Below are 26,582 nucleotides of genomic sequence, written 5' to 3'. Positions count from 1 at the left end.
TAGGAGCTTGTCATGTTCAATATATTAAACAATCATTTGATACATATCACAGTACTAAAAAAATGATAGCAGGTGAGGGCTGCCAAGAGAGGACAAAATCACTAGATACATGTAGAAGAGCAAAGTTGTCAATTTCTTTTGAAAGAAAATCCCCCCTGAATGCTATACAATAAGCATACATAATAATAATTTTATCAGGTAAGACAAATATACGGAAGCGTATTAGCGCCACACATTTTTTTTTTTATTTTTCTTCTTATGTTTGCGTTATAACGCAAAGGTTTGCGTTATAACGCAAACATAGGAAGAAAAATTAAAAAAAAATGTGTTGCGCTAATACGCTTCCGTACAAATATGCAGATTTCATCATTCAATTTCTCAGGAGGAACATATCCTCTGTCCCATCATATGGCGTTTACTTATAATAACTTTACAAAGTAGGATGTATCCCCCCTAAGACAAGATACTTGTATCTACGTTGGTCGTTCTTTTTTTATGAATAAAAGCAATACCAACTCTTTCAATTTGTCGTTTACTTTGGAATGTGTAATACTTGTGTCAATTGTAGAAAAGTCGAATGTTTTAATACTATTGCAAGATGAAAGAGAGTTAGATTGTATGTACTCTAAACGATCTTTGGAATTTTTTAGTATCCACTCTGATTCACGCCACCTCTAGAATAGGCAGTTTCACAATAACCCGGCTTTGATTGCTGACAAAATAGATGTTAATATTTTACAAAGAGGTATCGTGGACCACTTGGAATACCCAGCGATATACCGTTGTTTGTAAGGACATGTAGTTTATGTATCCAAAACAGTAATGGTAGATCCAGTTTTTCATCTTTGGTTGAAAAACCAAAGGAACATAGAACAGACCTACGATTATCCAGGATTTCCTTTTTGGCAAGTGTCGTGAGGGTATATGTTGAGTTTCCAAATGAATTGTCAATACCTAATTCGTTTATTAAGCAGTTGATGTAATGAGTTTTACACACAAAAACGATGTTGCTCGGGACTTTATATGCGGGGACAACAACATATTTGTCATAGAGGTAGGATAAGTGTTTGCACAATTTGGGTCTTGTTTGACGTAGCATGGGCATTGATAAAACCATTCAGTTTTTTAATTCTGATTTGTATCAACGACCTCACTGCTTTAATCCGTTCGGAAAGAGTGTCTACGTCTTCCTTCTCTCGCTTAGCCCATTGCCTGGAATAATCCTCGAATGAATCCATCAAAATTTTGAAGTTGTTTTTCCAGTTGATTGATTATATTTTGGATCTTTCTATAACACATTTCGCAGGGAAGTGTTATTTACAATGTTGAGGTCACGGTTAATGTTGTGGCCAGCCGGATTACATGTGAATTGGGAACTAGCACAAGTGCAACCAGAAGATTTAGATTCAAAGTCGTCAATATTGAGATCCTGCAAATGTGTTTGTAATTGAAAATTTCAGATGAATAGGTTTGATATAATATTAGAATTTACACTAGTGTAAGTACTGACTCCTTACTCAAAAACTGCTTTAACAAAGGTATTTATGGAAAAAAGAATCAACACTAGTCGAGATAAGTTTTACGATCACCACAAATTTGTTAAACGAAATATGGTATAGTTGTATCAACTCACGACAGATATTATTCAGACACCAGAAAAATTATGTTTGCATGGCAGCAGACGCCTACCATGTCAATACACTAAATCTTTACCATTTTGGAGTACATGCATTTTTTTTCTTTTTCGTATACCCCAGTGTTTGGTGGGGTTTCGTCTTTAGTTTTCTATATTGTGTTTTGTGTTCTATTGTTTGTATGTCTGTCTTTTATATTTTTTTGTACCCATGGCGTTGTCAGTTTATTTTAGACTTATGATTTGAATGTCCCTCTATTATGTTTTGCATCTCTTTTGTAATTTTCTTAATGATTTTATTATTTGAAGATCAGTTGATAACTAAAGTCATTTATTGGAATTCAGTTTAAAGTAATCGCTTTTTTCTCATAAAGATGAAATTAATCGGTCACAATTCGTTTTTAAAATTTAAATAGTCTTCCTAAATACTGCATAAAAGTACATAGTTTACTTTTCTGTGTAAAGAGAGCAGGGGTTTCAATATAAATTAAAAAGAAAAGAATTATAAGTACCAATGAGACAACCCTCCATAATATAACGCACAGTAAACAATTGCATAATGTCTTTCAAATAGTCTAAATTAAAACCTTGAAATTGTAAAAAAAACAAAAAAACCCGTTTTAGTCCATAAAAAGAGTCTTTTGGGTGATTGATTATTTTAACTGCAAGCGGAGTTGACCTACTTTCAAAGAACATGTCTCTATTTGACTCATTTATAATTTGTTTATGACCCCTTCTTTGACTGATTACTAATCACACGTAGTACTGTATTACAGGTCAGTCGTGTTACTATGGCTACTATCACTGTACAGGATATGACTGGTGCTGTCTAGATGGATACGTTTGTACTGGGTCAACAACCTGTTTATCCATTGGGTAAGAAGTACGGTCATTACTTAAGAAGTCCTTTTATCTATGGAATGTACACTCACTCATTTTACATAAATTATTATAACAAACTTACACTTTAAAAAACTATTCAAATTATCAAAAATATAAGAGAAACAATTACAAATGCATATCCTCGCTATAATAAATCGGCCTTGTGTACGTATTTTAGATTAATTGACCTCCTGATTTATGTCTGTTTGATTTCTAACAAGTATTGGAATATAGAGAAAGGCAGAGTTAATCTGTAATATAAGTCCGAATCCCGTTTCAAAAAGGGTGAACAAGGTGACATTCCAAGCTTTGTGTATATAACCTTGAGGCGCCACTTACTGTTTTTAGGGGTATCATTTGCGCCATTTTTTCTTCTTCTGAATCATGAATTACATATAATATACATATGAAAATTAAAGCTAAAATCAGGACATATGAGAATACGTACGCATTACATGTTCGCGCTTTTGGAGTTTAAAACATTTACCATTGCGCGAAGCTTTTGATTAAATTGATGTGCATTCATTTTACAGATAGGTAAAATTAAGATAGTATAGATATAAATTAAGACTCTAGTTGTTATGAATTTAGAGCTTATTCATAAGTTTAAATCAAAGATTTTAATATCAAATTTTAAAAAGATATTCAGTTATCAAGAGAAATCATTAGTGTACGATGTATTTTTTTCCGTATCGATAGAACACTAACAGTGAGAGATATTTCATTGCTACACCCCGTAAAAAAGAGCAATATCCAAATCCCAAGGGTCACAGATATCAGGCATACCTTAAACAACCCGAAAACAATGCTCACTACATGACGAATTCTATTCAGCACAACCATGTACTTTTGAGTCAATGGAACGCCGGAACTGTCTTATAGTGTAAATATTTAATGTGTTCTGTCCCTTTGTTTTTACGATCTGTCGTTTCTTCTTTATATTATGTGCAAATGTCTGTATTTCATGACACGGCAGCTCTGTGTATGTCAAATTAGTTATTTGTTTGGTCAAACAGTAGTATGATTTGTCATTGCTAAAGTTTTTTGTGTACAATAGGCATTACATCATGCTTTAACTACTATATATTCTGTGAATACTTCGAAACTGTATGATCAGCCAACTTTACATTCTCTCATATTTTATCTATGTTGTGTCTATTCTTCTTTTACGTAAGTCAGTTAAAAATTGAGTCCTGTCTCAAATGTGATTGTTGTGCCGTATGTTCTAAAGGTTTTTTTTTTATACACCTTTGTTCTATGTAAACCTCATGATATTATAGTCTTTTGGCTTTATGTTGTGTTTATACATATGTATCTCCAGTGAAAAACACAACACATCATGGTATAGTTCCTATGCGTTTTGCCGAGTAATTGATACTCTCTGTGAGCATTCATTAGGTCATGTGCAAATGCCTTTTACATTATGTGCAAACAACTTATACGTTTTGTGCAAACCTCGTTCCCCCTATGTGCATACATCTTTCCCCCTATGTGCAAACATAGTTTACCTTGTGTGCAAACATCTATTGCGTTATGTGCAAATACCTATTAAGTTGTGTATATCAACTACATCATTATGTGCAAATACCGCTTACATTATGTGCAAACACCGATAACGCTATGTGCAAATGCCTATTACATTATGTCCAAACATATATTACGTTTGGTGCAAACACCTATTAGAGGTTTCTCAACATCTTACGAACGAACGAAATTTGACCTAACTTCACGTAACTTGCCGTAACGAGAAAAGAGGGAGCATTCATTTATTCAATAGTTTTGGACTATCGGCTGTGATCTTCTTCCCTTCGAAATTTCTTTTGCATAAAAAATATTTACATTTTGGAATTTGTAAGACTTTTGAGTCGTAAACATATTATTTTTACTTGATATATATAATATATATGATATACAATTTACGGTTTAATCAAAACAGTTGAAAATCTAATTGATCAATAAATTATGTCGAAGGATATAAAATATTTAGACCCAGGACAGCAATCGTACAAAAGATGTTGATAAACATAACAACATCATTTCGAATTTTTTAGTACATATATATGAAAAAGGGTAATATAGAACTTTGGAATAAAAGAGGCTAGGAATAATTTTGAATTTTAGAAATTATAAGATCAATGGAAAAAGGTCTTTCGCAAACATGAGGTAAAACTAATTTAGGAGTGAACGCCTCTATTTTTTTTTTTTTTTTTTTTTAAACATCATCGGATCAGGGGTAACCTCCTTGCCCTAACTCTAAAATTTAAATGATCACTTCTTGACCTTAAATAATTATAACTGATTTATATTCAAGCTAAACTGATAAAGTCAAGGAGATAACTAAAGGGAAACATTGAAATAAATATTTGAAAAAAAAACAAAAAAGAACAGTTCCAAAAAGATGTTCTTTAATGTATTTAGTTTTTTTTTGGTTTGTTTTGTTTTCTTCGCAGTTCTTATTTTCTTTGTTAGTATATATAAATAATTATTATTATTTTTTTCGTGGAGTTTTTATGGAATGCTGTACATGTTTTCTTCGGTTTTTATTTTTTCATTTTTTTTCTTTTAAACTTGAAAATAGAATTTAATGAAAGTGCACTTTAAAAAACTATGTAACTATCAGTTTTGTTGGTGCTGTAGCACTCATACTTTCAACAAGAATACACAAAACTCTATAACTTTACGATTGATTGAGTGTACCTTTATATTTCTGTAACTTATTCCCAAAAATAATTTAACAGCAAGTCGGACTAATTGGACCTAGCTCACATTGAGACTTTTCTGTTGGGTGCTTTATTCTAGGAGACAGAATTTACCCAATTTCACCCTCCTTTATTCGTTCCATATTTTTAAAGGATGTGCAGATACAGTTGCGGATCCAGAACTTTTCATATTTAGGGGCCCGCTGACTGACCTTAGAAGGGCCACTCCCAGTCATGATTAAGTGATTCCCTACATAATAACATTTTTCCCCACAAAATCCCCCACCCAACCCCCGGGGATCCGCCTATGGGATATATTAAATAACAAAAAAATAAACTTGTGTCATCTCAATCACTTTTCAATCCATTTACAAACGCTAATCTGGTCGTGAAAATCATGGAATACTTGCAACAGAACGTTAAACATTCAACAATCAATCAAATGAAATGCAAATTAGACTTAACGATTGTTTTAACAACATAAGGGAGATAAATCGAACGAATATATTCGACATGTAAACAAACGAAACTCAACGTAAGAATACGTAACATTCAACAACAGAAAATAAATTGGAACACCGATGTTTAACCTCAAAAATAAAATGCAAGGTTGCAAAAAGACTAGGAAATTGTTTACTGTTGTCTTTAAGCACACTGATATATAGGTAGACATTTATCGTAGATTTTATTATAACAAAATTACTGCTCCATAACGATACGTTCGTAGAGTTTCGTCCGTTCGTAAGATGTTGAGAAACCTCTATTACGTTATGTCCAAACACCAATTACGTAATATGCAAACACCTATTACGTTCTGGTAAACACTTTTTTGACACAGATTAAAACAAAACGCATCAGTGATATACACTTAGAAAAGTAAGAAAATTATAAGTGTTAGCTTTCTAAAAAGCTCTGAACTACTTCGCTGTATTCTTTTTCAAGGTAATATCCATTGGATGCTGAATGTGAACTGAAGTTATATATGTTCATCGGGTTGTTGATTTAGTATTTGAAATGTAGTATTTTTATATATTGATTAATATAAAACTGTTATATAATTATTTAGTTTTTTGTTCTCCTTAAAGAGTGTGCGTTATACATCCATTATTTTTATATTTTGTTCACTTTACTTGTTGAAAATTAAAATATTTACTAATATATAGACACGATTCTCGAGGTGTGTCTCTCCGATGGTGTGCCTTTTTTTTAATGCATTTTTGAAAACATTGTACAGGAACATTTTTTAGCAAACAAATCGTGCATATTGCAGATTAGCAATGCAAATAAAGACGTATTAATGATTGATATTTTAAATTTCAATTTCAGTGTGTAATATATGCATAATAAAACGACCATGAATTATTAACATTTGATCTGAAATGTAATACACATAGTTAATTTTCCGGCATTTGATGGCTTAATATCCTCAGAAGAGAACAGTCTGTAATTATTTATCTCATTTAAGCCAATAGTTGATGCTCATACCGCAGAGTCAACAATAAAAGGCCCCGAAAAGATTATGTAAAACAATTCAAACGAGAGCACTAAAGCCTTATTTATGTAATGTTCTCTTTCATCTGCACTAAGCGGGTCATTTCATATATCGCCATATCTTGCATACATAATCATAACATATGGTTTTGGAAGGCGCCGAATTACATTTATGAATTATAGACTTTTGACAAGGTCAACACATTATATATGCGTCTATTCAGATTATATTAAACGAGGACGAAGATATTTTCTCGCCACCTCTTATGTTGTATTTTTTTTTTCGGGAATTAGCAGGGAGGTTTGGCAAAACTGAGTCTCGAGCCCCCTCTTAATCAAACTGCTTATAGAACCAACAAACGCAGCTCAATCATTTTCAAAAATTCTGCTTCCGTCACTGGTAATTGAATGAGAAATCAAAAAGAGAGAAAAAAAATAGGTCCGTGTGTTTGTTTATCTAATGATATCTTCTCTATTCATTTTACATCAGATGACCGTGAGGGCATTCATGTGTATTGCTGTCGCCTGAATTGCCATTACGTTACCTTCGTTTTGAGATTGTAACCGATCTATAAACATGATAATAATAATTACGCGGACATTATCGAGTGCAAAATTACATTCCTTATCCATTGTTCTTAATTCATTTCAAATTGATACTCCTACAAATATATTTTTTGAACATAAATTAATAATATGAAAATGTCGTTAAACTCGTTAGAAACATAAATAAAGTAAACAATCTTTCATATTTATACACACGTACGTGGGACATTGAATGTTTTGCTGGAAAATATGAATGCCCACTCAAATTCAATCTATCAGAAAAATCGAATTATTACAGAAGAGTGTCCATCATGCACTTGCACAGCACTATAATTAGTATAGTGCAATAGAATGATATACAAATGGATGAAAATTATATATACTTGTAACTGTAATTTACAAATATTAAAATAATGTATAACAAAAAAAAAAAAAACCCAGAGTTTACTGATTTGTATCACTTCTACGATGAGGTTGAATTTATCATCCACGCACAGAAAAAATATATATCTGTACTTTAACGTCACCTTCAGGTAAAGAGATGTGATTTGGTTTTCTGAGACAAGTGCTTGTGACCGTCTACGAGAACTTGCGGTCATCCGATGTTCAGTACTTCAGTACTTTGATTCATATCTTTAACATAAAGATGTTCCCAAAAATTAATAAAACATAACAAGGGTTTTATATTTTTTACAATTAATGTCTTATTATTCTTATTTTATCTTGATTCATTTTGAGAACTCAAATCGTATCAATGACAAACTGGACATTTAAAGATTTTTGAAAACTGGGAGTTAGCTGGCAATTGTTTCATGGTGCTTTAAACGGATGAACAAGAACGTTCCAAAATTCCAACAATACAAAACATGACAAGTGAACTTTCTTAAGTTATAATCAGTAACAGGAAAATTACAGAAGAATTTAAGCCTTCCCTTTCGTGTTAAAGTCTGTCACAGTTTTCTTTTCGTTATATTAGGTGATTTTTTAAAGAATTTTGACTAAATATGTTACGTCGATTTCAAGGCGAACAAGATTACATCAATTCAAGATTGTGTCCACACTTTGAGGATAATTTGGATTGAATCATATGAACTTCATGCCTCGCTAGCTATTATTAATAAAAAAAACGTCTCGCTTTAACAGTAGCCGAGAAAAGGGGGACCGATTTATCAAAAAATCGCAATATTAAACGGAAACTGTCAAAACATATTTTAGAATGATAACATTAAGATCCAATAGAATATATTGTATGAAATTTTATATTTTTTAAAATAAGATTGCTCAGAATAATGATGTGCAGCAAATATCTTTTATGAACATTTTGCTTAATTGTGTATTTAGCTATATTTATCGAACCATTCGCGTTCATAACTAAACGCATCGAAGCTTACCGTTTATACCGTATATCCCGCAATAATATTCATTGAATTTATGACTCTCCTTAATAGTTATCCCACAAGGACGCGGTGTGTCAGTGTAAGATCACCCCGATGGCCGGAGGCCAGAGGGTGATCTAACACTGACACACCAAGTCCGAATGGGATAACTATTTTACATCCCAGCTGTTTTAGATTAGACGGAAAACCATTTACAATTCATAAAATCTAGTTTAGAATGCCACACAACCATTACAATATACTTTATATATTACTATATGATGTATACCCTTAATGACCCTCAAACACGATGAGTAGATATCAAATAATGTCAACTCGCCCCGCTTGCCAATCGGACCACATAATATTGCCACTTAATAAAAAAAATCGCCCAATTCTTGTTTACCGACTCGCCCCACTTTTGAAAAAGTGTAAAATCAAATTGAACAATCAGTCTGAAAACTCACTTATTCATGTTATTAATGAAAAAGGTTTAAACTTCACTGAATAAAGGTTTGACAACTCGCCCCACTTATAAAAAGATCTTGCTTCCTTTAAGTATGTCAAATTACTATTATTTCGTATCCAGTCGTCCTGGTGTAGTGGTATGTGTCGTGGCTTGATATGCTAAAGGTCTTGAGTTCGAATCCGAGCATATACACTGGATTTTTTTACGTGAATTTTGATAGATAGGCTTTTCCGTATAATTAATTATAAGTTTTATAGTGGATTTGACATTCCCGCCAAAATGTAACAGAACAAAAGAAAGCATGCATAACAAAGAAACTCAAACTGGGGTGATCTGGTAGGGGTGATCCGGCTCAGATCACCTCTGTTAGAACAAAGGAGCTGGAATGTAAGTTCGGAAAATAGGTTGATGTTTCTAATTCATACGACGACATTCGTTGAAATATTGAACAAAAAGATAAATTCATATCAACAACTGTGGAATAATGTATTGATTATAAATGTACTTTATCGGTAAACGTGAAATTTATTTTGTACGAGCTTTAGAAACAGGGCGAAAAGCGAGGCTTGCCGAATTTTCTCCTGTTTCGCAGCGAGAACTAATACATTTGACATTTCTGACAATGTACATATATTGTTTACAATTTACACCTGGTATTTGAGCATAATGTGTTTAAATCTTATCCATTGTCTCTGTTTTTTACAATTATTGAAACGCGGACTCGAAGAAAACCCAAAAGAGAACTATTACCCAGAAAGAAATATCCATATTACCGATTGATCAACATGGAAGCGGGTAGCAGGAAAGTTTATTTGTACTTATACAAACAAAGCAAAAAAAATGTTGTTTACCTGTTATTTGTAAACAATAACTAGCTAATTTCAGGAGAAAAGCGAATTACTTAACTGTAACCATTTTTTTTAAACTGGTGAAAAATTAAATGGGGTAAAAAAATAAATAGATTAGCTGACTATGCGGTATGGGTTTTTTGTGAAAGGCCATAAGAAGAGCATTGTTATTTATTTCTGTGTCATTTGGTCTCTCGTTGAGAAATGTCTCATTGGCATTCATACCACATCTTTTTTTTTTTATCGATAGTCAGTTTTTTCTGAAATTCAAAGGGAAAATTATGTTATGATGACCATTTTAGCAACGAAATTATTTATTTATTCTTAAAGACAACAAAAGAAGCGATATGCACATCACTTATAGAAAAAAAATAATAGAAGAAAACAATTACAATTTACTAGAATATGTATTTTTTTGTATCGTTCTTGATGACACGGTTTGAAAAGTTAACGGACCAAATACGAATAAATGAAAGTCATTATCTTGAGTTTCAAGTTGCGGGATTTAATTTCGAGTATGGCCAGTGAAGATGGTCAGTGAAAGTGAACAAATTTTCAAAGCATGGATTCATAACGCACACTCTTAAAGTAGAGCAAAATAATTTCCCATAAAACTAGATACATTGTATGTATATAGCATTTTTACACCAATCAATATAATTAATATAAATATCCACAGTTTCTAAGAAAGGTCAAACTTTTAATTTTCTTCATTTTCATTGATGCATTTTGTTTTAATCTATGTCAAAAGGGCGTTTACCAGAACGTAATAGATGTTTGCACATAACGTAATAGTTGTTTGCACATAACGTAATAGGTGTTTGCACATAACGTAATAGATGTTTAGACATAATGTAATAGGCATTTGCACATAACTTACACGTTGTTTGCACATAATGTAAGCGGTATTTGCACATAACGTAATAGTGTTTGCACATAATGATGTAGTTTTTATACATAACTTAATAGGTATTTGCACATAACGTAATAGGTGTTTGCACATAAGTAAACGATGTTTGCACACAGGGTCGACGATGTTTGCACAAAACGTATTAGTTGTTTGCACATAATGTAAAAGGCATTTGCACATAATGTAAAAGGCATTTGCACATGACGTAATGAATGCTCACAAAGAGTATCAATTGTTCGGCAAAACGCATATGAATTATACCATGATGTGTTGTGATTTTCATTGGAGATACATATGTATAAACATAACATAACGCAAAAAGACAATGATATCATGAGAATTACATAGAACAAAGGTGTATCAAAACAAAACCTTTAGAACATTTGACATAACAATCACATTTGAGACAGGACGCAATTATTAACTGACTTATTTAAAAGAAGAATAGACACAACATAGATGAAATATGAGAGAATGTAAAGGTGGTTGATCATAAAGTTTCGAAGTATTCGCAGAATATGTAGTAGTTACAGCATAATGTAATGCATATTTTACACAAAGAAGTTTAGCACTGACAAATCATACTACTGTTTGACCAAACAAATAACTAATTTGAGATAACACAGAAATGCCGTGTCAGAAAATAAAGGCATCTGCACATAACATAAAGAAGATATGACAGGACGTAAAGGCAAATCGACAAAACACATTAAATATTTACACTATAAGACAGTTCCGGCGTTCCATACAAATAAACTCATCATAGATACCAGGATTGAAATGTTTATATTGACGCCAAACGCGCGTTTCGTCTACAAAAGACTCAAAAGCATATGTTTCCTTTTGTATATTGACATTTTGGTCTATTTAGAAAAAAGGAAATTAACCAAAATGCCGAAAATGTCTTAAGCAAATACCGATATCAAAAGTTTAAACACACCAAGCGAATGGATAACAACTGTCATATTTCTGACTAGGAGTAGATTACCTTAGCTGTAGTTTGCACAACTTTTTGGAATTTTGGGTCCTCAATGCTCTTCAACTTTGTATTTGTTTGACTTTATAACTGTTTTGATCTGAGCGTCACTGATGAGTCTTATGTAGACGAAACGCGCGTCTGGCGTATTAAATTATAATCCTGGTACATTTGATAACGATTGGTACATTCGTTATCTTATGTAGAAAATGGTTGTTTGAACCTTGTTAATTTGATTGCCAAACTAGCCACTTATATGGCAAGTTTTATAGATTTCCAGAAGTAAGTGTATCTGCATAATAAAACGGACATACCCTATGTAACAAAGTTACTATCATCATTATATGCGTAATCATATCTTTAGAAGTTAAGGGAAGTATATCATCTATTCATATGGCCGTATATATACCTACATAGAGGATTTGTCAGTCAGACAAAAGTACCATAGTTTATCTACCTACTTCGTGAGACTACACATGACCAATGCATTGTGTGAAGGAACAATATAACGTAACACATATTGCTGATGTCAGCTGAGTGTTTCGATGTATAAACTGTGTTATTTTCAAACTTTGGGGGGATTGCCTTCAAAACCACTATACGAACATTGTCCTCAAAATGTATTATTATATCATGAACATGCTTAAAAGTCTTCAAGTTATCGAAAAAAACAACAACATTAAGATTAAAAGATGTATCAGTTTACACAAGTTTACCTGTATAGAAATGCGCGTAATTGTGATCAAAAGATTTTGTGTGCAAAGTAATGTACCAGAGCAATCTTTCAATCTTCAATCACACATAAAACAGTTGACTGGCACCAAAAATAAGAAAGTAAGGAATTTGATATTTTAACAAAATACTCAACAATAGCTTTTCCAAATACTACTATAATAATGGGAATAACAGAAAGGTCACGTATTGACCAGTATTTGCTTTTTTCTACAAAAGCATTTTTCTGATGGATAAGGGTCACTTGAGCTTTTCAGATGATATTTAAATGATGATGATAGATATATTAATATTTAAATTTTCAAACGATAATTGGTTACTCGCTTAAACGTTTTTTTGTGACTAATGTATTCACATATTTATACGAGAATGTTCCCAACGTAAAATATTATCTGTTTTCAGAGCTATCATTGGAGCCTGCATTGGAGCTATAGCTGGTCTGGTGTTTTTCATCGTCCTCATATACCTGTGCTGTAGATGTAAATACCTAAGTATTACTAAAATGCACAGGCAGAATAACATTGAATAACAAATTAGTAATTGTTATGACTTTAATAGAAGATAATGTCTTAAGACAACAGATACTGTCTTATTAAACATCTAAAAGAGGAGCGATAGATGCCAGAGTGACATTTAAACTCATAAATCGAAAATAAAATGACAACGCAATGATCATTATAGGTGATTATCATAGTTATTAGAGTAAAGTCGAATATGCACCAAAATTAACATAAATGAACTATATATATTTATAAATATCAAAATTTGAAATATGCTAGAGTTTTAGAGTATTATTAAATGCGACGATTACATAAAAAAATCTAGTTCAAGCTTATGATGGTAAAATGGCTGCAGAGAAAGAGACAATAACCAATTATGCATCAAGGTTTCAAAAGTTTTCCAAGAAAACCCGAAATAGTGGGATAGGCTTTGCACATGAATAAGGGATGCTATTTTTTTAACAATGTTAAAATGAGAATAGTTTCGATATTGTAAACAAAATATATGAGCATGTGTACACTAAAATGATAAACTCATAACATAATGTGATCAATCAGAACAAACTTAATATGTATTGTTATACAGTCATGCACATGGGTAAGTCTACATCCTGTTTCAACATCTGATGTTTGTGAGACTGTCAATAAGTTAGATGTGTCCTGATATTGAGTCTCTTAGTAGTGAGACTGTCAATAAGTTAGATGTGTCCTGATATTGAGTCTCTTAGTAGTGAGACTGTCAATAAGTTAGATGTGTCCTGATATTGAGTCTCTTAGTAGTGATAACTAGCTTATATCTATCTGTTAGTAAGCAATAATTCTTAGATTGTTTATTGTCTTGGTTAATTTTGTCTTCTTGGCAGATTTTCCCTCATTTCTTCGTGATGATCTGACGATTGAGGCCTTTCCTATATATATTTTAAGATTAATTATTGATCAGTATTGTGTTGTGCCATTGCATCACTGCCCTATGATATGAATAGATTTACTCTCACATTTATGTTTAACCCCGTAAAGCGTCTGTATCAAGTCAGAAATACACTTAGCTGTGGCAGATATTGGTTGCCGTCTTCAATGTTCTGTTTTTGTCTATATGTTAAAGCATAAACTATGCTGCTGTTTTAAACTTCAATCCGGCTTTTTTTTTCTCTTTTGACCTGTTTTGCATTATGGCATGCAAGGGACTTTAATGGTTCATTATACAATATGGATTTTGCTCATTGTTAGTGACTTATAGTCAATTTACCTCATCTTTTGGTCTGTTCTGGATAGTTGTTTCATTTGCTATCATACAACGTTCATATATCTGAGTTACTTTATTTCACATTATTTTGAAAAATTAAAATAAACATTCATAATAAACAAAAATTGTAATAGCCGAAATCAAAGTCATCTTTTAACTTGTAAAATTTTATTTTTTTAAACAGCAAAGAAAGGCACAGTTGGAACTGTTGTAAATCATCCGGGTGCCCACACCACAGTAGTTGGACAACAACAGTATGGTCAGCAAGCTTATGGTCAACCGCCTGCATACGGTCAACCACAGTATGGACAATCAAGCGGGTTCGCACAGCCAGCCTCTGATCCAGTATATCCACCTACTAAACAATAACGTGTGTTACAGCTACTTTTAAGACCTAAGCGTTTGTTATATTTATAGAAATGTTATTGCGTGGATTTTACCTTACTGATTTACATATGAATGTTTCCGTTATACAGTTAATATAAGAAATTGAAAATTTTATCCTGCTACAGGCCGTCTAATTGATAAATAGTAAAACTATATAGGTTTCATTAAAAAAAACCACTCCAAAACTAGACTTCCTTTGAATTCATAGCTTCAAGGCAGATTTTACACAGTATGTATGTGTACATGCCTAATTTGAATAAGAACACCCCATTCAAACTTATGCACATAGTTTTTGATGACAATGTTTATACTTGTTAAAAATAAATACATTAGCTGACAAATTCATTATTCGTCGTTTTGACTCAAACTGTGATAAGGTATATAACTATCTCACAAGTTTTAAACAACACATGAGATTGTATAGTATCAAAATATTTGCTTATATATATTTTTTCAATTTGATTTCTATTTGATAGTTGCTCATCATTTGACATAAAAGCTAACATGAGCTGTAATATTCAAATTGTGATAAATCTCTTCCTATTAAACAGGGAGTTAAAACCAAAGAAATAAGAAATAAAAGATCCTGCAAACCTTGTAGTGACATAGGAGATGGTAAATGACAACTCCTCTTAAATTGTCCCTTATACAAAACAGTTAAGAGTGGTTTGATATTTACAAGAATTTGATTAGGGAGAAAAATATTCAATCGGTTATACATTTTCTTAATCTGGATAATCGTTTAAAGCTTGACAAATATTTCATAACACAGTTTTATTTTCTCTCAATCGATTTATAACTATTGAACAGCGGTATCACTACAAACCAGTAAAAGTCTGAAATATCTGTACTCAACTGTACTGAACTTAACTCAACCAGTCTGAATTGGTCTGAAATTTACTAGATAAAACTCGACTGTAGTCTTAACCATACTTCATAGTCTGAACTTGTACGTAACCAGTTTAAATGCGTCTAAACCATGCCTTACTTAGTCTGAACCATACTCGACATAGTCTGAACCATACTTGACCTAGTCTAAACCATACTCGACATAGTCTGAACCATCCTCGACCTCGTCTGAACAATATTCGATCAGGTTTTAACCAACTTAGACCATTTCTTTTGTATCTATACATTGTACTTTTTTCAATTTAGGAAGTGGAAATTTAGACAACAATAACAAATTATAAATTAATTTTATTTAGCTTTTAAACCAAATTTCACAATAAACATAATCTTATCGTAACACCATATATATAACATTTAAAAAAAAAGATAAAACAAACTGATCAAATTATCTCAAAATTGAATTGTGACTCATATTTTCAATGTCATTCAAAAATTTTGAATCTTTCAGATATATTTTATTATTTAATACTGGACAATTTTAATCATTTAAACTTAATTCGCCTAATATAGATTTACGGTGTCAGTTGAGTAAAGTAAATAATGAGGTGATTTTTTGTTTTTATAATGAAATACTTATACCTGTAAAATAGTAAATAAAGCAACTTTCAAAAATGACACCTTTGTTTTGTAAAACAATGAATTTATAAAATCATTATAAATAACCTTTACGGAAGCGTATTAGCGCATACGTTTGCGTTAAAACGTAAACCTTTGCGTTACAACGCAAACCTTTGCGATATAATGCAAACCTTTGCGTTAAAACGCAAACCTTTGCGTTATAACGCAAACATTTGTTTTATCTTATTTCTTATTTAAGATTCAAAGGAAACAGTAGTTATTAATGGAGGAGGCTGTATATATTAAAATTTATCACCTTTGTAGTCATTGCAAAGTAAAATGCTTGAATAATTATATCATATCATTGACTAATAATGAGCAGAATAATATAAGAAGATGTGGTATGAGTGCCAAAATGAAAAATCTCTATCTAAGTCACTATTCGTAAAAGTAAACGATCATAGGCCAAAGTACGGTCTTCAACACGGAGCATTGGCTCACACTGAACAACAAACTATAAAGGCCCCCAAAACGATATCCATGTTACTACTAGTATATATATTACAAAGAAAATTGAGTAAATAGATGTTATACCTAAGAAAAAAATCAACCCTGCTAATATAGCTATAACCGAATATAAATATACTTCCAAAGTAAGCTCTGGTTTGAGAACTGTGTAAAGTAGGTTAGATTCAAACAAGCTACCCTTTGACAATAAATGTATAGAATGAAGATGTTTTATTAACAAAATTATGTTCTCTCTATTCAAATTGCTATCCAAGCATCTTAAAAATACTTCATTATATTGAAATGAAAATTCAATGACTTTCTATCAAAGAATCTTGATCATATTCTGAGATTTAAAAAAAATGTTTCGAAGACGAAGAGCTATAATCCAAAAGGTCCAAAAAGGTGTAGCCAAATCCGTGAAAGAAATAAGAGCTTTGCATGAGGGTAAAAGTTTAGTTTTTAGGTAAAGGAAAATCTTTTAAATTGGTAGGCTCTCAAACTTCAAAATGAATAAAATTTAATTATCATATAAGATAATCTGATTTAATCTTCTCTATTTGATAAATCTGAGAATCATGTAAGGATGAAAAAATCTAATTTTATATATATATTTATATCTTTATTTTATTGTGGCTGTTGTTATGAAAATTAAAAATAGATTTATTCGGGTAACAATTAAGATTTAAAAAAAAAAGTCGGGATTATTTGGTCAAGTATGGTTCAGACAGGTCGAGTATTGTTCAGACATTTAGTCGAGTACGATTAAGACTGAACAAATAGGTCGAGTGCAGGTCGAGAACGGGTTAAGACTGTTTCAGACTGGTCGAGTAATACTTCAAACTATTTTGAATGTCAAAGATAAGGGTCGAGTACAAAACAGTACAGTCGAGTACGATTAAGTCTAGGGTCGCGTAATGTATTAAAATTCAGACCAATTCAGACTGGTCGAGTAAAAATCAGTTCAGTCGAGTACAGATATAGGCCATTTCAGACTGTTACTGGTTTGTAGTGTATATTACTATTGTCGTTACTTATTATGTAAGTCATGCTTTTGAGGTTGGATATGAGACTTTGTATGAGTTGGTCTAACACAAGTTACTAACAAATTGAAAACAACACGTTTAATAATTTCTTGCGTCCGAAGCTCTTTCCTGCATTTACTTCATCAGGAACGCTTAAAGCCAAACATTTGAAATCCGAAGATGAAAAAGTACCGAAACCTTTGAAGAGCTATATGTCAAAAATACATAAAATAAATAGCCAAATTCATCTAAAGCTAACTTTGCATGAGGGAGTTGAAACCTTAGTTTCTTAATAATTTCAAAATTTATAAACGGACAATTTTAGTAAAGTTTGTTAAATCATGTCACCACCGAAGAAGTACTGACTACTGAGCTGACGATACCCTCCGGGACTGATAGTCCACCAGCCAAGATATCGACCCAGTGAATTACAACTCATGGTTATAACATGTTGATATATTTGACCTCTTGTGTAATATGCTTGATTTACATTATCTGACATGTTGTATAGTAAGATAACGTTTTATCAAATATGCAAGATAAATTTATGCATTACAATATTTGTTTTCAAGATTTTATCAATGAGATTAATATCCCGAGGATTGGGTTAGTAAAACAATACTTATCGGAAACATACACTGTACTTTTGTACGCAGATTTTCCTGAAATCCAAATAATTAATTTGGTATTTTTGTTCTTTCTTCAAAATTAGCAAAATTATGTAAAGTAGACTTTGATGAGTAAATATTAACAAAATGTCAAGAACCACAAATATAATGTCATAAACTTGAAAGCCGATGTATAATTCTACAAAACGTGCGTAATGTTGTGTCGTTGTTCTCCTCTAATATCTAATGAGTTTCCCTCAGTTTTAGTTTGTTACCCCGATTTTGTTTTTTGTCCATAGATTTATGAGTTTTGAACAGCGATATACTACTGTTGCCTTTATTCCGATATTCTGATAACAACGGAGTAAGTATAAAACATCCATTTAATTTGATTTAAAAAAAATACAATATTGTAACAATAGGATACGTTTGTGCCTTTTCGCCATCGTATGTGACGTCACATTTTTTTAATTACGTTGACGCCTGGACTGATTCGGGTGTGTCTATTCTGTGTTAAACTTTAATAGCATTATGTATTCGGGTTTAGTTTTCTGTAATTAGTTAATACTTCAGTTTCATTATGTATATCTCTTTCATATTCATTTGTTAAAATTTACTGTTTGCAATAGCATGAATTGTTCTATATAATAAGGATGTTCTTATCGCGGGCATAAAAACAATGCCGTATTTGGCAAAACCTTTTCAACTTTTTATCTTCAGTGCTGTACAACTTTGTACCTTTTTCACTTTCGATCTTTTATATCTGGGTGTTATGTATTCGGCTTTAGTTTTCTGTAATTAGTTAATACTTCAGTTTCTTTATGTATATCTCTTTCATATTCATTTGATAAAATTTACTGTTTGCAATAGCATGAATTGTTCTAAATAATAAGAATGTTCTTATCCCGGGCATAAAAACAATGCCGTATTTGGCGAAAACTTTTCAACTTTTGATCTTCAGTGTTGTACAACTTTGTACTTTTTTCACTTTCGATCTTTTATATCTGGGCGTCACTTGTAAGTCTTGTGTGGACAAGGCGCGTTTTTGGCGTATTGAATTTTAAACCTGATGCTTTTTGTTATCTATTAGTCATGTTTTTCTTTGTCTAATATGTTCTATTAATTTGTATTGTAGTCCTGTAATATTATGTTGTCATTTCAATGTTATATTTAACTTTGCCATTAAAGTGCGAGGTTTGGCATGCCACAAAACCAGGTTCAACCCACCACTTTTATTCCCCTTTAAAAGTGTCCTCTACCAAGTCAGGAAGATGGCCATTGTTATATTATTGTTCGTTTCTGTGTGTGTTGCATTTTAACGATGAGTCGTTTGTGTTTTCTCTTATTTTTGATAAATTGAAACAAGACGTGGCACGGTACTTGTCTATCCCAAATTCATGTATTTGGTTTTCATGTTATATTTGTTATTCTCGTGGTGTTTTGTCTGATGCTTGGTCCGTTTCTGTGTGTGTTACGTTTCGGTGTTATGTCGTTGTTCTCCTCTTATATTTAATGCGTTTTCCTCGGTTTTAGTTTGTTACCCCGATTTTGTTTTTTGTCCATGGATTTATGAGTTTTGAACAGCGGTATACTACTGTTGCCTTTATTGAATCATATAAAGCCATAACAAAGTTTTTGGTACCCATCTTTAAGACAGCTATACAAATATTTTCAAATCGAAAAGATCATCATTTAATGGAATGTTCAAGGTGCTATCGATACTAAAAGTTCAAAGTTTCCATACAATTTGGAAGACTTAATGACCTGTTAATAATGTTCAGAGTAATACTGTAAAAAGATACAATGATCAAAAAGTAAAATCATAAAAGTACTGATCTCCGAGGAAAATTCAAAACGAAAAGTTTATTATCAAATGGAGAAAAAAAATCAAAGGATAAAACACATCAAACGAATGGACAAGTTAACAACTGTCATATTCCTGACTTGGTACAGACATTTTCAAATTTAGAAAATGGTAGATTTAATCTGGTTTTATAGCGCTGAACCTCTCACTTGTATGACAGTCGCAACATAGATTAACAAATTTAAATCACTGAAATTCTTTACAGCAGGTTAAAGGGTTATAAAATGTTATTGACAGGATGCGTTTAAAAACTAACTTATAATCATGATCGGTATCAAATTATTTGAATGAAAAACTAAACTTATACCAGTTTTGAAAAGATGATTAACCAAAACAAAAAGTACCAAAGACAAAAACAGAGATTAAAGCTAACATCAGGAAAATACATTCCTTAATTCATATGATCATAAAAATCTTCAAATAAATACAGTAAACACAGTATAAAAAGCAAAAATAAAGACTGAGAAACACATCCCAAACGAGTCTATGGGTGATCTCCGATTCTCTGGAAGTGAAGGCAGTTCCCTATTTATATATAAAATATTTTGAACCGGAATTCTATATTTTCCGTTCTTTACCTAATTTTCACACTTAACAGAAGTCGCTTTTAACTTAAATGAAATGTTTTCACCAAAGTTTTTCGAATTGATTTGTATTGATTTCTGAATACGAAATCCCCCCTCCCAAACAATTAAATAGCTTTGAATTCTGTGACATCACACTTATCAGCATTTCATACTAGGGTCTCAAGTCAAACAAAAGAATGTGAATGAACTTACAACGAATAAGAAAACATATATTTCCATATAAACTACATGGAATTAAGTACACATGTCAATGTAAGAAAGTAAAAATACATATTGAGGATGATAGAGTTTCTCTGGTGATATATAATAAGTCAAAAGAAGTGTTACATCCATAATTTAATATTATAGTTTCTCTAATTCTATGGAAATATATCCCTTTCCGAACCAATTGTATAAAAAAATTTAATCAACGTGTGGTTGCCGGTGATCTCAGAATATGATTGGCTGAGTCAAAGGGTCATAACCTTTCTCAGCTCCCTGAATTTAACAAAATGTTCTGACAGGTGTTAATTAAATTGACAACTTTGTGGAAAGTGGAAGGCACTCGAAGGGAATTTTGGTTTAGAAATTTATCTTTTAATCATTAGAGAAACAGATTATTACATAGTAACGCGTGGATTATCGGATTTATCCTATCACGATAGTTGAATTATAAATTTTAAAGCCCTCGCCGAGGTTCGGACTTTAAAATAGATAATTTAACTATCTCGATTGGATAAATCTGATAATCCACTTGTATCAATGTAATAATCAATATATAAATGCTTGTTTAAGACTAAGATAAGAACAATTACCAGAAAATCTATAAAACAATGTTTACCCTAAAATACTTCAGATTTAGGTACAGAGGTTGGTCATAACTTTACAGCGTCACTCTTATCTTCATTAAAAGGAGGCGAAAGATACCAATTTAAATCAAATCATTTTATTGGTGTAAAATCCAAATTTTGGATTGTTACCAAGACAAACATGACAATCATAACAAACATATAATATTTAAATTTAAACAACATTCATATTCTATGAGACTATATTTAGATGTTTTGGAGGAGGTGATACTTTTGCAAATTTGAAAGTACAATTATAAAAATTTATAATGCAATTGTTATAAAATATATTATAACAAATACTATAAGAAAAATATAAAATAGTCATCACTTTGTTACATTGACTAGTTTTTCTTATCAGCTAGGCTATTTCTTAAAACATAAAACATATAAAACTCCCTTTACAATATTTTTAGTTATGTCATACTCATTAAATGTAAACATAAATGCAATTTTTTCTCTTCAGACATTTTGGTGAAATCTGGAACTATACTATCTACTTCCTGAAAAAGTTTTTGCCTACATTCTTCTAAAATTTGACATTTTAAAGCAAAATGATATTAATCTTCTACCTGCTTTTTACAGATAGGACATAATCTGTTTGCCAAAGGTAATTTTCGGTGTCAACCCTGTTCAATATTTAGATAACTATTACTTCTCCTCATTTTTATAAAATTTGATCTAAATCTATTAATAAAAAAAATTCTAATTTGTATTCTTTTTTTAATTTTCTGTGTGTTCTTAGTTTGATTCTATTAGGGCTATTTTGGTCGTTTAAAAGACTGTCTTTCCAAAAAATTATATATCTTTCAGCTAATTTTTTATCTACAGCATTAAAAAGGAATTTTGTGCTGAAAGTATTTTTATGTTCCCATATATGATTAAAACCTATTTTTGAAAGAGCATTTTTTTTATTTGACCGCAAAACCATTATTTAAATTTAGACTACATTTATAGGCAGTTGAAGCATACCCGTCTTTTTTGCATTCATCAAATGGCACCAATATCCAACAGAAGCCATTACAGCATCAATAGCAATAGGAAACATACCTATTTCTGCTAAAACTGCTGTGTTTACTGCAGCTGTATTTACACCCAAAGATATTTAGCAATTGTATTTGAAATTTTGATGGTAAAAAAGACAAATATCTTCATTCAAGACTTGAATTATCTTTAACTAACATATCAAGTGCCCATATTTCACTGCAATAAAGTAGTATAGGTTTAAACAACTTTAAAACATTTTTAAATGTGGATAAATATTAAGTTTATCTGAGAATAAGGGCTTTCTAATGCAAAACATTGCCTTTGAATCTTTTCTGGTCATCTGCATATAACAAACAATAAGATACCAGAGGGACAGTCAAACTCATAAATAGTTTCATTAGTTGTCAGACAATTGTCTCCATACCATTTAGAAAAATAAAGGCAACAGTAGTATACCGCTGTTCAAAACTCATTAATCCATGGACAAAAAACAAAATCGGGGTAACATTTGCATTCACCTTTTCTTTCATCACGTTTTTTTTCCAACTTTCGCTATGAATGTGTCATACAGTCATAGTTGAGCACATTACATTCTTTAAACTTGTCGGTATATTAAAGTATGGGAAGACATTGATTTCTATTCCATTATATTTGGGTTTTTACCTTATCATGCTTATCTATTTCTGTCTTTAGTCACTGTGGTTTGTAGAACAAGTTTGTAAAACTGTTTGGATATTATCTATATAAGTCTTAGTGAGTACTGCACGAGCATTTCATAGGCGGGAATACGGGTGGGGTATATAAGTCCGATACCTGGATAATTTGTATCGAGGTGCTCAGAGTAACTTCAAAGTAACAACACGTTCTGCATAGTATTTAGTTTAGAATAGCTAGATGTGCGTTTGCTGGGACATATTTGTAATGTCTTATTATCATAATTAAGTGTTGTATCGCACAGAAAATAAGTTACTGCGAGTAAACCAAACCTACATTTTATCTTACCACTTATTTCGCAATGTAGAATTTTTAGAAATGTTTTAAATTCAGACGAATTTATGAGGGAGAATTTAAAATATTATAATAGCAGTGTATTTCTGAAAATTGGTCTCAAATAATGAATTTTAAAAAGAAAGTCTATGTTAATGTATACAATAATTTAGTCATTAAAGATTATAAAACATATTCAACTTTATTGTGAAATTCAAATAACATATGACCTCAAAACGAAGATATAATATACACTAAACGAAGATATAATATACACTAATTTACAATAATTTAATCATTGCGTTTCCATTTAAAATAATCTTTATAATACCAGGTCAAACTCCGTCTTGTAAAATGTTCATTTTTATTGTTCAATATCATTAAACATTACCAATTGTACGACCTATGGGGTAAGAATCGGGGTTTATAGTACAACTTTTTATTTAAAAACAATTGTTATATATAATTCACCAAAAATTATCGTAATAAGAAATCATATAAATATCTTGTTCATTTTTGATAATGAACAGAACACTACAAAATACAATAAGCTGTTTTCAACAGTAATTATTAAAAACCCTGTTTTAGTTTAAATGCACTTGAAATGATAACTTGCAAGCTTCAACAAGCTATACATATTTGATCAGAACTGCGCGATCGGCATGTTACCAATAACTAAAAACAATATAGACATTTAAATTGTTCTTATGAAATAAGTTAACTGCAGTACTGGTTCAGATATGGATGCTGTTTTTTTCGTCATACTTTTACTAATTCAAGTAATTGCTTTGGTAGACGGTAAGAACATAAATATGTGTTTATATGTTTAGAATAAACAATTATGTGATATAATTTACAATAAGTACTATATTGTGTCATAGTTCTAAAACTTTCATCGACAATTCATAATCAAAACGGTGTTGTCTCACACCAGATGAAGACTATTATTGCGTATTTAAATATATTAATTAAAAGTTATTTTGACTAATACAATGTATTCGTATCACTAATAAAACATAAGAGTTTGTATTTGTTTAAGCTATAGTTGGAAATATTGGGTTTTTTCCACATGCATTTTTTTCTTTTGTTGTGTTATTGTATTTCGGCACTTTACTGGCTTTTGAATTTTGATAATTGACTGCTTCCGTTGTAAAATATGATACCGTCCTCTAGGGTTGTTTAGATTGATTAAATTTTAGAATTTGTGAAATGTCTAATATCTTGTTACTTTCATTCATTGTAATTAGCTCAGAATTATACTGTAATATATTCTTGGTTGATGTGAAACATATTAATTTTCAGAATATTTGTTTTATTCATATGAATTATGAATTCGAAATATTATCTGGAAAGCCAATTGTTTAGCAAAATGGCACATCCTGAATGTATGCTTGTTAACCAAAGTCATGGAAATATTGAAACAAAATAGTTATTCAAATTAAAACCTGATCGTATTTTGAATGATAAAGGTCATTTGCATATAAACTAAATATAAAGGAAGTAAATAGTTGTCATCTTTTAAAACAAGAACAATTTATCAAGTGAGAAAGAGTTAAATAGCAAGTAAATAGCATTCAAACTTGTAGTTCATGCAGTACAGCAAAAATGGATTCCTTATTATTCTTAATTGGTATATTTGCGTTTATAATAAATTGTACAAAAAGATAATTGTATATGAAATATATATATTTTCATCCATTTTTTATGAACTGAACATGTTTCTGCCTGTTAAAAAAAGTATATCTTTTTCAAAATGTGATTGAAAGGTTGACGACCAGGCTAGTTTGTAAGTGAGTGAAAATTTGTTATTAATTAATTTTTCTACAATTGAAGCTCGTTCAACTTTTATAGCCACAAAACTATTCTAATAAATATACCCTCCTTTGTAAAATTAAATTAACGTTTGCATATTTTTCTATTAATTTTGAAAAGCGCTCTGGATTCCCTAAATTGATATCAAATATTAATAAGGTTCGACTACTTGAAGCTGCTTTTTAAACGCATCAAGTTACTATGTCTTACAAACCTGTTCGTGCATTTTTCATTGTTATTCAACGCAAAATAATTATCTAAGATACCTGGGACGATTTCATTTCACAAAGGATTTCTTTTGTCTACTTATTGTACCTAATGCATGTCTAATTAGATACACCCTCTTAATATCAGGGGGTTCGAAATAGGATCGGGAAAAACACCCAGCAAAATACTATAATTTACTTATTTTTTTATTTAAAGTGCTTTTGGTTGCTTAAATATCTCCGATCAATATTCAAACGGTATTTATATATCAAATAAGCCAAAAGAACTTACCAATTTAGCAAGGGTATACTGAGGGACGGGAGAGGCCTAGATATTTCGAAGTTTCCATACCCATGTGAATCATTTGGTTTTGAATAAAATGAGCTAAGGGTATATAATAATTCGACAGCAACCCCAAGACACAGATAAATCAAAATGTATGGAGTCAACGTTCATTTTTCTTTATATATATGAATAAGGCCGTTGGTTTCTCGTTTTCTTCTTTTTTATATAAACATTGATAGGATAAATTGACAAACCACGTTCACTTATGTAAAGACGAGTTTCTAGGTCTGTTTAATTTCATGTTATCATTTTATAAAGTATATAATCATCGTTTAAACTGTACACCAAAGAAATTTCGCATTTTAGCAATTAAAAAAGAGGAATTTCATATTGGCGCCCTTGGTTCACTTTTCAATGTTGACATTCATTTTTTTTTTTTGTACATGGTCAGCACATGTGTTACTCGAGGTCAAATTAATTAACGTGTTTGTTTGACCCATTAGGAATTTTAACAAATGAACTCCCCTCTCGAGGCGAACACCCCCACACTAGACCAACCAGGAGAGCAGTAGTTTTTTGGTAGTACAAATTTTATACCAAAAACGGAAGTACAATACACAATACAGTTTCACAGAATTCTCACAGTTACTTAAGCGAGCTAAAAGTACCGAACCTAAATTGCATGCGTGAAATGATATTGCAAACTACACGTAACCATCGATGGTCG

At 31.3% G+C, this 26,582-nt stretch overlaps 1 protein-coding gene across 5 annotated transcripts in view; it reads left to right on the top strand.

Annotated features, from left to right (window-relative positions):
• Positions 1-26,582, top strand: part of LOC143066949 (uncharacterized) — a 135,626-nt gene that overhangs the window by 4,715 nt on the left and 104,329 nt on the right. For 2 of the 5 annotated variants that reach the window (XR_012975808.1, XR_012975807.1), the window contains exons 2-4: positions 2,410-2,509; positions 12,965-13,041; positions 14,490-24,349. Coding sequence is in view for 3 of the 5 variants with exons in the window: in XM_076239822.1 (XP_076095937.1) it covers positions 2,410-2,509 (100 nt within the window). In the remaining 2 variants the exon portion in view is untranslated. Of the gene's footprint in view, positions 1-2,409; positions 2,510-12,964; positions 13,042-14,489; positions 24,350-26,582 lie in introns of those variants that run through there. The other 3 variants (XM_076239822.1, XM_076239819.1, XM_076239821.1) reach the window with 3 other exon arrangements.

This window comes from Mytilus galloprovincialis, chromosome 3, assembly GCF_965363235.1.
Source record: "Mytilus galloprovincialis chromosome 3, xbMytGall1.hap1.1, whole genome shotgun sequence".
Classification (NCBI taxonomy): domain Eukaryota; kingdom Metazoa; phylum Mollusca; class Bivalvia; order Mytilida; family Mytilidae; genus Mytilus; species Mytilus galloprovincialis.
The sequence above is the reverse complement of the archived record's forward strand: the minus strand, read 5'-3'. Positions and strand labels throughout refer to the sequence as shown.